The 15,390-nt window shown below is 39.1% G+C and overlaps 1 protein-coding gene across 1 annotated transcript in view; it reads right to left on the reverse strand.

Annotated features, from left to right (window-relative positions):
- Positions 1-15,390, reverse strand: part of LOC137652936 (dynein axonemal heavy chain 7-like) — a 170,904-nt gene that overhangs the window by 24,828 nt on the left and 130,686 nt on the right. The window contains exons 67-73 of the mRNA XM_068386330.1: positions 15,180-15,339; positions 14,541-14,786; positions 14,016-14,213; positions 13,383-13,566; positions 11,208-11,353; positions 10,213-10,365; positions 8,872-9,023 (exon numbers count right to left, since the gene is read on the reverse strand). Of these exons, the coding sequence (XP_068242431.1) occupies positions 8,872-9,023; positions 10,213-10,365; positions 11,208-11,353; positions 13,383-13,566; positions 14,016-14,213; positions 14,541-14,786; positions 15,180-15,339 (1,239 nt within the window). The remainder of the gene's footprint in view (positions 1-8,871; positions 9,024-10,212; positions 10,366-11,207; positions 11,354-13,382; positions 13,567-14,015; positions 14,214-14,540; positions 14,787-15,179; positions 15,340-15,390) is intronic.

The raw sequence follows: 15,390 nt of genomic DNA on the forward strand, positions 1-15,390 counted from the left end.
AGAGAAGTACAGCTCCGAATGGTCATTTACACGTCTTCATGAAATATGGAAATTCCCTTTTAATCACTTACAGGAACAGTTATCAAGTCCTTTTCCGACACTTTTCAAGGTTCGAGACTTCCATGCACTCAAGGGAACAAATGCAAATCATATTAAATGAAAATTTTCTTAAGCAATAAGTTCGAATCTTCTGGTCACTTGAAAGTATAGCTGTCAATCATTTTTAGACAAATACATTTTAAAGCAATAAAAAGCTTGAATTTTCCAGGCACTTGAAGGAACAAATGCTAATAATCTTTAGACACACACCTTTTTAGGCAATTAAATGGTCGAATCTTCCAGTCCCTTGAAAGAATAGTTGTCAATCATTTTTGCAATGATAAATTTTTTGGAAATTAAAAATTTCAATCTCCCAGTCACTTGAAGGAATAGGTGTCAATCATCTTTGTACTAATAAATATTTAGGCCATCAAAAATTTGAATCTTCCATTCACTGGAAGGAATAGGTATCAGTCATTTTTGTACTGGTAAATTTTTTATGCAATCAAAAATTCCAATCTTCCAGTCACTTGAAGGAATAATTGTCAATAATTTTTGTGCTCATAAGTTTTTAGGCAGGGGTAGAAAGGCTATAAAATGGCTAAAAAGGCAATAAAAAGGCTAAAAAAGGCTATCAAGGGTATCAAGGCTATAATATGCATTTGAAGATTCTGTTAATCATTTATAGATAATTTCTTCTAGACACTCAAAGTTTTGACTCTTTCAGGTACTTGAAAGAAGTATTGCCGATATTTTTCAGACATTTAAAGGATTGAATCTTGTAGAAACCAGTATCAATCATTTATAAACAATTGAACTAATGGCTACTTAATGGAACAGTCACCTTTTTTTCTGCTGAAATGCTCAAAAGAATAATTTACTACTGTTTTTTCTTTTAGACACTTGAAGGAAATGGATTGTCAATCCTCTCTAGGATGGTTAAAAATGTTCTCTTGTTTTGCTGGATAATAATCTTGAACGAACAATTGCAAATATTTGATAAGAATAAAATTACAATAAATCATTTATGCTCCAGGTATACATCAGATAAGACTCTTGGAAAAAAAGTATGTAAATTAAATCTATTCAAAAACAGCAGCAAAAATTTATCCTAAAACAAATAACTGGAAAGACTTGAAGGTTTAAAGATACAATAACATACAGTACTGTACTGTATAATAAAATCATGTACTAAGAAAAAGACTATGATAACAAATTAATACACATATAAGACAAAGACTATGCCAACTAAATAATATATCTATATAGCAAAGGCTACATAAGAAATAAAACATATCCAACGCCAAGATTACATCTAAAAGTATAAAAAAACACGTCTACATAAGTGTTACTTTTTGATGCTATATAACTAAAACTCTAATGATAAGACTAAGAATACATCTTCAAAACACAGTAACAGATATATTTCAAGGGAGACTTTTTGCTTTGGAAAAAGAAGCACTGCAATAGGTATAAAATTTGCTGCAGTCATGAGTAATATTGTCAGATAGTTAACTGTATATCTAAACCAGAAAATTAGTTGTCAATAACTACGTTAGGTGACTAACTAGGCTCTAACAACATGATCAGGTATACTAATATACCGGTATGTAAAAGAAATTCAAGTAATCACAGTCAACATGTCCTCAATTAGAATGACTTTTTGGGCATCAAATAAAAAAAAGATCACTTGGTAAAAGCAAATAAATGTTAGAACAAAGTTCTTTACTTGATTTGCAAAATCTATCATCTCATCATACTAATGTAATTACTGTATGTCAAAATGATACTGCTATATAATGAAACAATGTGGGAAAACTAATAAGTAACTTCTACTTAATAGTAGGAAAAATGTTATTTTGATAATAAAATAAATTTTTGAATATACTTACCCGGTGATTATAATAGCTGCAACTCTGTTGCTCGACAGAAAAACTCTACGGAAAAATTCGCCAGCGATCGCTACACAGGTAGGGGGTGTATTCAACAGCGCCATCTGTCGTTCAGATACCCAGTACTCATTGTAAACAAAGAACTCAATTTTCTCCTCGTCCCACTGCGTCTCTATTGGGGAGGAAGGGAGGGTCCTTTAATTTATAATCACCGGGTAAGTATATTCAAAAATTTATTTTATTATCAAAATAACATTTTTCAATATTTAACTTAGCCGGTGATTATAATAGCTGATTCACACCCAGGGGGGTGGGTAGAGACCAGCAAAATATGTTTACATCATATGAGCTAAGAATTTTTATTTCATTTTAGAAGTTATCAAAATAACAAAAACAAAATAAATAGGTACCTGGTAAGGAAGTCGACTTGAACAATTACTCTGCCTTTTTAAGTACGTCTTCCTTACGGAGCCTCGCGATCCTCTTAGGATGCTGAGCGACCCCTAGGATCTGAAGTATCAAGGGTTGCAACCCATACAACAGGACCTCATCAAAACCTCTAATCTAGGCGCTTCTCAAGAAATGACTTTGACCACCCGCCAAATCAACCAGGATGCGAAAGGCTTCTTAGCCTTCCGGAAAACCCAAAAACAACAATAAAAACATTTCAAGAGAAAGATTAAAAAGGTTATGGAATTAGGGAATTGTAGTGGTTGAGCCCTCACCCACTACTGCACTCGCTGTTACGAATGGTCCCAGAGTGTAGCAGTTCTCGTAAAGAGACTGGACATCCTTAAGATAAAAAGACGCGAACACTGACTTGCTTCTCCAATAGGTTGCGTCGATTATACTTTGCAGAGATCTATTTTGTTTAAAGGCCACGGAAGTTGCGACAGCTCTAACTTCGTGTGTCCTTACCTTCAGCAAAGCTTGGTCTTCCTCATTCAGATGGGAATGAGCTTCTCGTATTAACAGTCTGATAAAATAGGATAAAGCATTCTTTGACATAGGCAAAGATGGTTTCTTAACTGAACACCATAAAGCTTCAGACGGGCCTCGTAAAGGTTTAGTTCGTTTTAAATAGAACTTAAGAGCTCTTACAGGGCATAAGACTCTTTCTAGTTCATTTCCAACCATATACGATAAGCTAGGAATATCGAACGATTTTGGCCAAGGTCGAGAAGGCAGCTCGTTTTTGGCTAGAAAACCAAGTTGTAGAGAACATGTAGCCGTTTCAGATGAGAATCCTATGTTCTTGCTGAAGGCATGAATCTCACTGACTCTTTTAGCTGTGGCTAAGCATACCAGGAAAAGAGTCTTTAAGGTGAGATCTTTCAGGGAGGCTGATTGTAGCAGCTCGAACCTGTCTGACATAAGGAATCTTAGTACTACGTCTAAATTCCAACCCGGTGTAACCAAACGACGCTCCTTCGTGGTCTCAAAAGACTTAAGGAGGTCCTGTAGATCTTTATTGTTGGAAAGATCTAAGCCTCTGTGACGGAAGACTGATGCCAACATGCTTCTGTAACCCTTGATAGTGGGAGCTGAAAGAGATCGTTCTTTCCTCAGATATAAGAGGAAGTCAGCTATTTGAGTTACAGAGGTACTGGTCGAGGATACGGATACTGACTTGCACCAGTTTCAGAAGATTTCCCACTTCGATTGGTAGACTCTAAGGGTGGATGTTCTCCTTGCTCTAGCAATAGCTCTGGCTGCCTCCTTCGAAAAGCCTCTAGCTCTCGAGAGTCTTTCGATAGTCTGAGGGCAGTCAGACGAAGAGCGTGGAGGCCTTGGTGTACCTTCTTTACGTGTGGCTGACGTAGAAGGTCCACCCTTAGGGGAAGTGTTCTGGGAACGTCTACTAGCCATCGAAGTACCTCGGTGAACCATTCTCTCGCGGGCCAAAGGGGAGCAACTAGCATCAACCTTGTCCCTTCGTGAGAGGCGAACTTCTGCAGTACCTTGTTGACAATCTTGAACGGAGGGAATGCATATAGATCTAGATGTGACTAATCTAGGAGAAAGGCATCTATATAAACTGCTGCTGGGTCCGGGATTGGTGAGCAAAATATTGGGAGCCTCTTGGTCATCGAGGTTGCGAAGAGATCTATGGTTGGCTGGCCCCAGGTGGCCCAAAGTCTCTTGCATACATCCTTGTGGAGGGTCCATTCTGTTGGAATTATTTGTCCCTTCCGACTGAGACAATCTGCCATGACATTCAAGTTGCCTTGGATGAACCTCGTTACTAGTGATATGTTTAGACCTTTTGACCAGGTGAGGAGGTCCCTTGCGATCTCGTACAACGTCAGAGAGTAGGTCCCTCCTTGCTTGGAGATGTACGCCAAAGCCGTGGTGTTGTCCGAGTTCACCTCCACCACTTTGCCTTGAAGGAGAGACCTGAAGCTTTTCCAGGCCAGACGTACTGCCAGTAGCTCCTTGCAGTTGATATGCATTGTCCTTTGACTCGATTTCCATATTCCCGAGCATTCCCGACCGTCTAATGTCGCACCCCAGCCTACGTCCGATGCGTCCGAGAAGAGAACGTGGTTGGGAGTCTGAACAGCCAGGGGAAGACCCTCTCTTAGGTTGATATTGTCCTTTCACCAAGTCAGACAAGACTTTATCTTTTTGGAAACCGGGATCGAGACCGCTTCTAGCGTCTTGTCCTTTTTCCAGTGAAAAGCTAGATGGTATTGAAGAGGATGGAGGTGTAGTCTTCCTAGTGACACAAATTGTTCCACGGATGACAGCGTCCCTACCAGACTCATCCACAGCCTGACTGAGCAGCGTTCCTTCTTCAGCATCTTCTGGATGGATAGCAGGGCTGGGGGCTGATCGTCTTGTTGTTCAGCAACGTCCTCATCAGAGGGTTCCTCATCCGAAAACTGATGAGGAAACGGCAACGGAGTGGGCAACGTCTGGCTCGCTGAGTCCGGTCGCACTGGTGGATGCGTGACGGAGCCGGACGCAATATCATGGAACTGCTGCACAGTCTGTGAACTGTCAACAACCATGGGTGCGCGAGGAAGCACAGCGTCAACCCGAGACTGTCTAGACCGTCTGGGTTGTGCAGTCAACACCCTACCGGGTTGCTGAGGTTGACGCACTTCGTCAAAACAAGTCACCTCTGCTGGTTGTTGAACGTCCTGAACGTCAACAACCACCTCCGAGCGTCGCTTAACGTCAACGTGCGGCTGGCAACCCACACTGGGTCGCATCGGTGGAGGAACCACCTCAACTGGCAGACGCGAGTAGGTTACCTCAGCGTCAACAGGGCGCACAACCGACCGGTTGGAAGGTTGTTGGCCAGAAGGTTCGGTAGCAACCTTCTCCGCATTTAAGTCCTCTATCAAGGACGCAATCTTGGACTGCATGTCTTGCAGCAAAGCCCATTTAGGGTCTACGGGAGCAGGTGTGGCAACAGACGGGGTTAGCGACTGAGGCGGAACCGTTTACCATCCCTGAAAGCCTTGTTATGCGTGACATAATTGTACAGCAAAACTTCAAAGGCTCGAAAACAGCTGTGAAGTTGACCTGTAAACAACTTGGAGCGTCTCCTGGCTAGGCGCCAGGGAGAGTCTACCAGAATTGAGAAGTCTATCTGGGCAGAGGCATGAACTCCCAAGCCGAGAACTTCTCTCGTGTCATATCAGACTCTCGCTCTATAAACCAGTTTAAAAGAAGGGAAAGCAAAGGCTGTATCCCCCAAACTCCTCCTGGTGAAAAACCAGTCGCCTAGCCAACGTAACGCTCTCTAGGAGAGCGAGAGAGCACTAGCTTAAAAACAACGGCTTCGAAGTAGCTAGGCCTAGTGTAAGCTCTGATGTTTAGGCGAACGAGGAGCAGCAGTTACAAAAAGATCCGGACGAAGATCCTTAAAAAAATCATCATGATTTAATTAAAGTCCATAGGAGGCTAAGCAGCTTTAGGCTCCTCTCCATCTGACAGAGTCCTCAAGGGAATATCAGTAGGAGGGAGAACAGCAACTTCCTCATCTACAGGAACCTTGTCCGATAAAAGCTGAGTCTCAAGTAAGGGAGAGACCTACCGTGGTGGCAATGCTTTACAAGCAGAGTCCACACTCACTGGTGCATTAGTAGCGGACCAGAACGCAACGTCATGTAACTGCTTGACAGTCTGTGAACTGTCAACAACTGAACTGTCAACCACAACAGGTGCGTGAGGACGCACAGCGTCCACTCGAGACTACTTTGACTGCCTAGACTGAGCTGTCAAAACGACTCTAGAATGCGGAGGTTGACGCACAGCGTCAAAACAAGTCAACTCCGATTGTTAGTGAACGTCTTGAACGTCAACAGGAGCATCAGCAAGTGGCCTAACGTCCAAATGCGGCTGAAAAACCACACGAGACCGCATCGAGTGTGGTTCTAAACAACCTGACTGACGTGACTAAGCTACGCCAACGTCAACAGTAAGCACAAAGGAACGTTAGGTTGGCTGAAAGCCAGGATATCGATGAGATAAACGGCTAGACTCAACGGACTAATCGGTAGAATAGTCTTCCATAAGGGAGGCAAGCATATACTGCATGTCTTGCCATACAACCCATTAAGGATCAACGGAAATGGTTGTGGTAAGAGACGAAGGTAACGTCTGTGACCGCAACACTTTGCCTACAAAAAAAGACTCTCGGAGTCTGTGTTACGCTTTTGTTAGGCGGCGAGCAGTTATCCAATGACTGCATAGGGTCAGAGCTGTCCTAATGGTTGAAACCAGGACGCTGGACCTGTCCTGAAAGGACTGACTTTCGCTTAAGGGCTTCGAAACCTTGTGACAGGTTTCTTATGCGAAAAGCCTTCGGATGACGAGGAGAAACAACGTCTCTCTCGTCTTATGGTAGGGGAGATCTTGGTAAGATACACCCGATACCATAGAGGGAAAAACGTCTGTTCGTTGGACAAGGCCTCTCGAACCCATAAGTCGTTTGACATTACTTCTCCCCTGGGCTTGGGAGCATGCAAGAGGTCCCGGACTAGGTGAACGACAGGCACGAACAGACGAACCCTCGGACGCAACACTGTAACACTTTGCGCCTCGGACGCAACACTGTAACACTTTGCGCATATCACTTTATCACTTCGATTTTCTGTTTTGCACTTATTTCTACCTGAAACACGCAATTCTACCCTTCATTAAAAGGTAGTAATTGCGAAATCAGTCGTATAATGCAAGCTCATTAATACCAGCAAAAAACAGAAAACATATTTTAAGATAAAAAAAAATCAGTGGCTGGGAAAGAGACTAAACACTAGTTCATATAACTACGTTTTCAATCTCTCACCGCACATAGCCTGGGGACGAGAATAAAAACCTAAAAACGTTTTATCCTTCCTCCCCGTACAGCGACTAGGGACGCGAGTAACACGAGAACAACGTTACCCGCTTGAACGGAACGTTTTCTCTCCTCTCTCTCCCTCCGTCTCTATCTCTCTCTCTCTTTCTCTCTTGATTTCGCACCTAAGAGAAGAGCCCAATTATATTTCGTCAAAAAAACATGTTATTTGACTAAAGGAAAAAACTGAAAGGTTTTTCAATAAAAAGTTCCTTTAAATTAGAATTTAAAACATTTAAGCTAAGAAAGAATGAACAAAACGTCAGAATCGATTTACTTTTACTGCAAAGTGAAACCGTGATACACTCTCTCTCTATCGTAACGATAGAGCGCATGTTGAACGTCCTGAACGTCAACAACTGCGTAGCATAAAAAAACTAAACGTTAGTTCATCTTTGAAAACAGTACGAAGACTATCAAAGAAATTCTTTCATAAAATATTACATTTAAAAAGTTTTAAATCCTTAGCTCTTTAAAAGCTAATTACGATATAAAGGGCTCAACGTTGATTAACTTCGGTTTCCAAGTTAGGACCGCCTACTCTCAGGAAAGGTCTATATAAACAAAACATTAAAATTTATTTTTATATGTTTATAATAAATGGAAAGTTAATCGAAGAGGCCTAATAAAGGCGGAGAGATATAAAATATATAGAGGAAAATCTATAACGTGATAAGAATTACTAAAAGCCTAAACACACTTCCGTCTAAGGGAAGGGTCGGCCATTTAAAAGTGAAAGAAAGTCCATACTCTCTTTGTCACCATAATTAAATCTATCCAAAACGAGTTCAAGATTTAAGATGAAGATAAAACACCTGCATAGCGAAAGCTCAAAACTAGAATAAAGTACTTCACCAATTAGTTGTGAAAAAACTCCAGTTTAGCAACAGCGAATAAGAGCGTCTTGTCGATAGCTCGACAGAGAGAAAATTGAGTTCTTTGTTTACAATGAGTACTGGGTATCTGAACGACAGATGGCGCTGTTGAGTACACCCCCTACCTGTGTAGCGATCGCTGGCGAATTTTTCCGTAGAGTTTTTCTGTCGAGCAACAGAGTTGCAGCTATTATAATCACCGGCTAAGTTAAATATTGAAAAAAACTGTATTATGAAAAAAAGAATTAAATAAACATCTTTAATATCGACAACAATGAATTCCTTTAGTACATGGTCTGAATGCCTTTAAAGGCTTCAATACTCTGACAGCGTCAAAATAAGGGACTTTATAGATGCGGCCAAAACCTTACACCTGTTAAATGTAACCTGTGCAAAGCTGATGGAAAATGTATATATAAAAGGGGACCTGATTAATTTAAACAACTTAATAATCTGGCAATAAGGACTTTGTGGAAGCCGCCAAAACATTTTACTTTTTAAATGTAAACTGCAAAGTCAATGGGAAACCTATTTATCAAAATTGACCACAATCTAATTCAAAACAACAGAATGGTCTACAAACTGACCTAATTTGACCGATACCAGACAATAGCAAAAGAGACCTTAATTTCATTGAAAACAACAAAACGGCCAACGGTGACCTAATTTGATCCAGACCAAACGATTAAAAAAAGAGGTTTACATGACTTACCTTTTCAGATTTGCCCTTAGGCCCTTGGGAGGCTCGGTTACCATCTTGATACTTGATTGCAGGACGCTGACGGGGAAATGTGCTGCCGGGTAACTGGTCAGCCAGAGACGGAAGTCGGCGTGAGTGGTTTCCGGGTTGAGGTCTTCGCATAACTATGGTGACGAGTAGATGAATGGATGAATATATGAATAATCGATGATGGATAGATGAATAGGAAGAGTTTATAGTTAAGTAAATACAATTCATTAATGATGATGAATAATTTGATAGGTAATTCAGAAAAGGGTAAGGGATAAAATTTTCAATGAAAAGATTAGTAGATAAATAAATAAATGATAATGAATATCTGAATGGATAAATAAATTAATGACAACAAATAGATGAATAGATAAATAGAACAATGACAATGAATAAATAAATAAATGACATCAATAACAAATATTAGGTAAATAAATAAATATGGAAATAAATACTGTAAATGACAACAAATTAATAAATATATAAACTTGAATACATAAATAAAATGATAGAAAGTGGAAAAATTTTATTGTAGTGTAATATAACCAATGAAACTAAATAATTGATACCTGGTAACAAATAACAGTAAAATTAAATGGGAGAATGACAGTAGAAACGATGAAAATGTAGGCAAGTGATAGAAATAATACACAGCTAAAATACAAAAAGCAAACAGTCGATCATGAAAATGATTACAAATGGATAAATGGAAATAAGATAAAAGGTAGTGAAGAGGTTATATGGGAACAGAGGTCTACATTAGGACATCAGGACTTAAGGTTTGAAGGTTTAAAGGTCGCTCATGAATGGCAGAGGCAAGGGACAGTGACATTACCCTAGCTAGCAGGAAATGCCCTAGAGACTGCCCATATATTATATGATCAGCACCCAAGCCCCATCTCTATCCAAGCTAATTCTGGGTCATAATTCTGGAGGGGGGACTATGCTGGTATAAAGCCAGCTATATCTGTACCAGAATGGCTTAGAAGTGCATTCCTTGAGTAACAGAAAGTATTTAATGAATACTTATTATCAAGTCATCTGTATTTTGATGTAAAACCATTGCTTCAGCTCATTTCTAAAAAAAAAAATTGAATTTCCTCACCCAATGAGTTCCAACAATTACTATAATGTCCCTTGCATATGGACAAACATTATCACTTAAAGGGACAATGTTACCAAACAACATGGCCTCATAGTTCAGTAACCTAGTGCCCAAATCTTGCCCAAACCTACACAAATGAAAAATGAAAGGCTGAAATTAAAGTGAAGAAACACACACACCTAATGGAGGGAAGATTATGTAAATGAGAACTGACTCACCTTTTCCAACTGAGGCATAAATGACTTAGCAAGATGACAGTTCTGCAGTAGGACCCAGGTTCCTATGCGCATTCCTTCCTCAATGAGACGCCTGGCAACGGGGCCTTGCCCTTGCCCCAGGGACACGCTCTGGAGGCGCTCTCCACCCATACCCTGCTCAAAAAATAAAAATTTTCAAATGATTCACAATTCAAAGAGTATTTTATCATTCACTCTACCTTGCTGTGTTTACAACTGAGAGTTACGATTTATGAAAAAAAAACTTTTTGAGCCTTGCAGGAGGCTTTAGCTGTCTGTTGTACGGAAAAACTGAGGTAACAGTGAGGCTCTTCAGCCACAAGAGGAGTATCAATAGTAATTCATTAATGTCAGGCCGAGTGAGAAAAGATGACTGTCTGAACATTATCACTGTATCTACTGCCTTATGGGAGATTATTAGTTCCAAGGGCATGTAGATTTCCTTCTGAAGAAAAAAAAGTAAGTTATGAACACATTAGGTGAACAAATGATTGTACACCACTCCTCACAGAGGCTACAGGGGACAACCTTTTTACCTACACGGATTCTATTGCAGTTTTAGGTGGGGGCTCCACCTACTGTAGAAGGGGAATGGGTATTTCCTGGCAAATACAGGTCCCAATAAACCTTGCACAGTTATTTGGGACAAAGGTCCTTCTGTTAAGAAGAGGGGCAACAGAAACCATTCTATTATGAAGAGATGACTAAAGTACATTCACACCAGGAGCAATGATACTCAAGGAATTTTAATTTCATAGGTTATATGTTACCTATTGATTCAAGATACTTATTTTTCTTAATATGCTTATTCTTATCTTTGAAAGTATACAGTACTCTTTATTTTTTTTCTGTGCTATGATCCTTTCCCTCCTGGGGTCTTTTGGCTTGTAGGATTTTGGTTTTCCAACTAGTAGCAATGATAATATAATCTATAAAAATAGAACTTTAGACTAAATACTGGGAACTCTGAGTTTTACCTGATCTTCAGCAAACTTGAGGAGGAGATTGGTGGGATCAGCACCCGGGGTCAAGAGGAAGATCAAGGGAAGACAACAGTTAGAGTCCACGTAGGTGCGTGCCAGGTCAAAGGGAGGGGCTTCTATGTACGCCTTGCCTAATAAATCTGTGGATTATAATAGTAAATAGACCTCAATGCACTAAAACTAGGTTTTAATACTGTATTAAGAATAACATTTAGTACAAATGAATTTTGCTGGATAAGTTCAGTTTTATTTAAATTTATATACTGAAGATGTGTTGATGTATACATGAGACACATGGTGATTTTAATGATTAATATGAGTAATTTTAATAACGTTACGAATGAATCATAATTATAAAACAAACAAAAGTTAGCAAAAGATTAAAGTTTAATGTTCTAGAAGCTTTACAAGAGCTTTTGCATTTTATTACAAAGTGCCTCCAGTATGAGGAGAATTCATTTACAAAGTGCCTATTAACCTGTTAAGCGTCACCCACGTGATAAACCGTTCACCACGATCTACTCGGTACCGCCTTCAATTGCATATTCCGTTCATGACTTTAATTGCCTTTTTCAAGCCGTCAGTCTCGTGATATTACGTTTACTCGTATAGTAAGTATAGGATCACCACTTGGCAACACTCTCAGCATATGGGGGCTGTAAATAGAAACTTATATGATGTCTGGCAACTATTTTTCTGAGGGTAGCTTGATGTTAGAAAACTGGCTTCCTATCAGTGCGCTTCGGGCGTTCATGTGGAATTGGTTGTTTGTTGTTCCTTTTGTAATGAACGGTCTAAAGAGGAAGGTTATTTCTTTAGATGAAATAAATTATATTCTTTTTGAGGAATTTGATAATGATAACCTGTTTGATAATGAGAGCACTAGTTCTGAATCCTCCAGTGATGAGTATATTGAAGAAACAAAGTTTTCTTTCGATGCCGAAAGCGAAAATGACTTCTCATTACCAAATGACTGGACAACGAAATTTCACAAAACAATATATTAAAGGAAATGCCGAGAGAGAGAGAGAGAGAGAGAGAGAGAGAGAGAGAGAGAGAGAATAAAATGGATAAATAATGTACAAATGTATGACGAACATATTTGAAAACTATACAGGAAACGATATGAGGAGAGAGAGAGAGAGAGAGAGAGAGAGAGAGAGAGAGAGAGAGACTTATCCCTTTGCTTCTGTTGCTTATCCAGGCGTAAGATTTACGATGTAATATAAAAAGAACCCATTATAATATTCAGTATTATGTAGCCATTTGAAATGAAATAATAGTAGTATTAATTGTCTTTTTTACTCTACCATTTAATTAATATCCCTACTTTTAACTATAAATACAAATTATAAGCATAAAGAAATGATATTAACTTTGAAAAATTATCATTAGTGAAATGACCGCTCAGGGCAAAAAAAGCGTGATGGTACGTTAGCGGCAACCTGGTCCAGGGGGGACACTTAACAGGTTAGGTAATGATTCACATTTTACAAAGCATTTCATAGAGGATAAGACACATTTTATAAATGGATGCAGCATGATAAGGCACTTAATTTTGACCATTTTACAAAGAACCTCTTTGCTGTTGATTTACTCTCAAAACACAGTTAGTACATGAAACACTCATATGTATAAACATTTAGAATATTTTCCAAACCAAACTTTTGAGACATTACATAGCATTTTCTACCAGCAAAAAGTAATTATATAATAACAAAGTTGATTTTAATATAATTCAAGTAAATTCTTTTGATTCACAGATCTTGATATATCATATATGGATTCAATTCATCTTGAATATATTTACAAACAATATAGAAGGAGTTGAATTAAAAAATTGTATTGAAGTAAATAAAAATCTCTCACACACACACACACATATATATATATATATATATATATTGTATACACACACACACACACACACACACATATATATATATATATATATATACACCTAAATTTGTGTGTGTATAAAACACAGATCTTTGGGAAAGGAATTTACACAAAACATTCTAACAACAATACAAGAAGATAGAAGATCTAAAAAAAATATGCACAAAATCCAAACTCATCCAAAGACAAATACCAGAATCTTCAACTTGTTATATGAAGTTCAATCTAACCACAAATCCAAATCTTTAAAACTCTTAAATAAAATCTTACCAGCAACATAATCCTGGATAGCTGCCACAACTTTATCTGGACGGAGACAACGCAGAACACAGAGCAACTGCATCCTCGTCAAAGGCTTCTCTGGGTCACAGGGGATGGTTTCTTTCTGGGGCGATTCGGACTCGAAGACTCTTCGCCAGTCACAGAGGTTAGACATCACATCATCTACGAGGTGCTGTGGGCATAAAGAAGTAATAGAAATTTACACATACACACAAACACATGCATATATATATATATATATATATATATACCTTTTTTGTTTATGAGAGAGCAACAAGGCTCACTAAATTTGATGTTCCAGTAGCTTGTCCAACCTAGGTGTTTACCATCCAACAACTGACCAGATTCAACATTGCTTAACTTTGCATTGAACAAACGACCAGACATGAAGTGAATGTGATACTCCAAAACATGTTTGCTTTTTACTTCTCAGAGTCACTAGGGTTGAAGTTACTAACCTCATGCCTTCTCCCAGGCTAACTTAGAGTCACTACACTACAGTTTATGAACCGCCCAGTGTACTTCTTTAAATGTGATCATTTTGTGGCAATGATGGGTTTCAACCAAGTTTAAGGTAGGCTTACACAAGATAAAAAAAATAAAAAGGAATTAACATGATACCTTTAATGACCCTAAGCAAGAGAGCCACTGAAACTGCTGCCAAGATGTCTCTGGGAGCCAATCAGATGCAGGATTAGGCTCAGGATCAGCCGCCAGAGCCACGCCCCCTGTGAGAAGGAAGAGCCACTCTGAGTCGTCCACCTGGTTCTCAGATCGCTGGAGGTTGACGCACATCAGGAAGGAAAAGACGAGCTTGTCCTGGAATGGGGATAGAAAATATTCTGCAATTTGTCATTAGGAGTATTTAGGGAATATCTGCTATCCAGTAATAGGACTATCAATAGGAGAGAAAATGTACTATTCAAAATAAGATCCCTCATGATGAAGTACTTGCTACAATTACAACTATTTACATAACTGATATAGAGCTATAAAATAATTCATATCTTACAATAGACAGGATATAAGATAATAAAAAACACTATCAAGTAACAAGACAACTCATAGACCAGTAATAATCCATTGAGACAGTAAAAAAAAACATTATAACTAAATCTATCATCATTTGAGACATAACCCTCTAACCTTCTCAAAGAGCCCAGTGCAGACATTGTGGTAAAGACTCAGGGTGAAATGACTGCTCAGGGCTACAAGCCGGTCATTGAGCTCGCTTGCTTTCTCTGAATTGTCAATGGAGTTCGAGAAAAGGTTGACGAACCATGTTAGCGAATACTGGTACATGGGGTCGAGGCAGGTCAGGTCACGCAGTGTGAAGAACAGGATGGAAGCTGTCACGGCAACGGGGCGGTATCCAAGACGGGTAGCGTTTATCTAGAAGGATGTGAAGATGCCAGGGAATAGAGATGACTGACTGGAGTAGCAGTTAGTATCTAATTTAATTAAAATTGAACTGCTTATTTATGTAGAACTACATATACAAATGTATAAATATATTACTGATGATAGCAATAAAAATAATTCTATTCATAGCAACAAAAGTAAAATTAGAAATAGCAGTAGATGAATTAGAAGTGGTGATACAGTAGTGACAGAATAAAATGTCCTAAGTACAATAAGACCTCTCTCTCTCTCTCTCTCTCTCTCTCTCTCTCTCTCTCTCTCTCTCTCTCTCTTCAATGATGAAAAAAATAGTAGTTAAAACAGCAGGAGCTGCAAAAGTAGTTATAATAGTGTAAGTAAACCCAGCATTGAAATCATCCTCACCTTCTTCTCTGTCTCTTCCGCAATGGCCTGCTTCTCCTGCGTCTCCTTCACCAGGCGATTGGCGTCGCTCAGGATGTTAATGGCAGTCTCGTCCTCCAGAATGCTGCCCTTCGAGGAGGACAAAGTCGACAGGATGCGGTCCTCAAGCTCTTTTAGGTTCCTGAAGTGGAGGTTTTAGGTTGTTTTTAGGGATTTTTTTTTTTGGGGGGGT

Source organism: Palaemon carinicauda, chromosome 14 (genome assembly GCF_036898095.1).
Source record: "Palaemon carinicauda isolate YSFRI2023 chromosome 14, ASM3689809v2, whole genome shotgun sequence".
NCBI classification, from domain to species: Eukaryota; Metazoa; Arthropoda; class Malacostraca; order Decapoda; family Palaemonidae; genus Palaemon; species Palaemon carinicauda.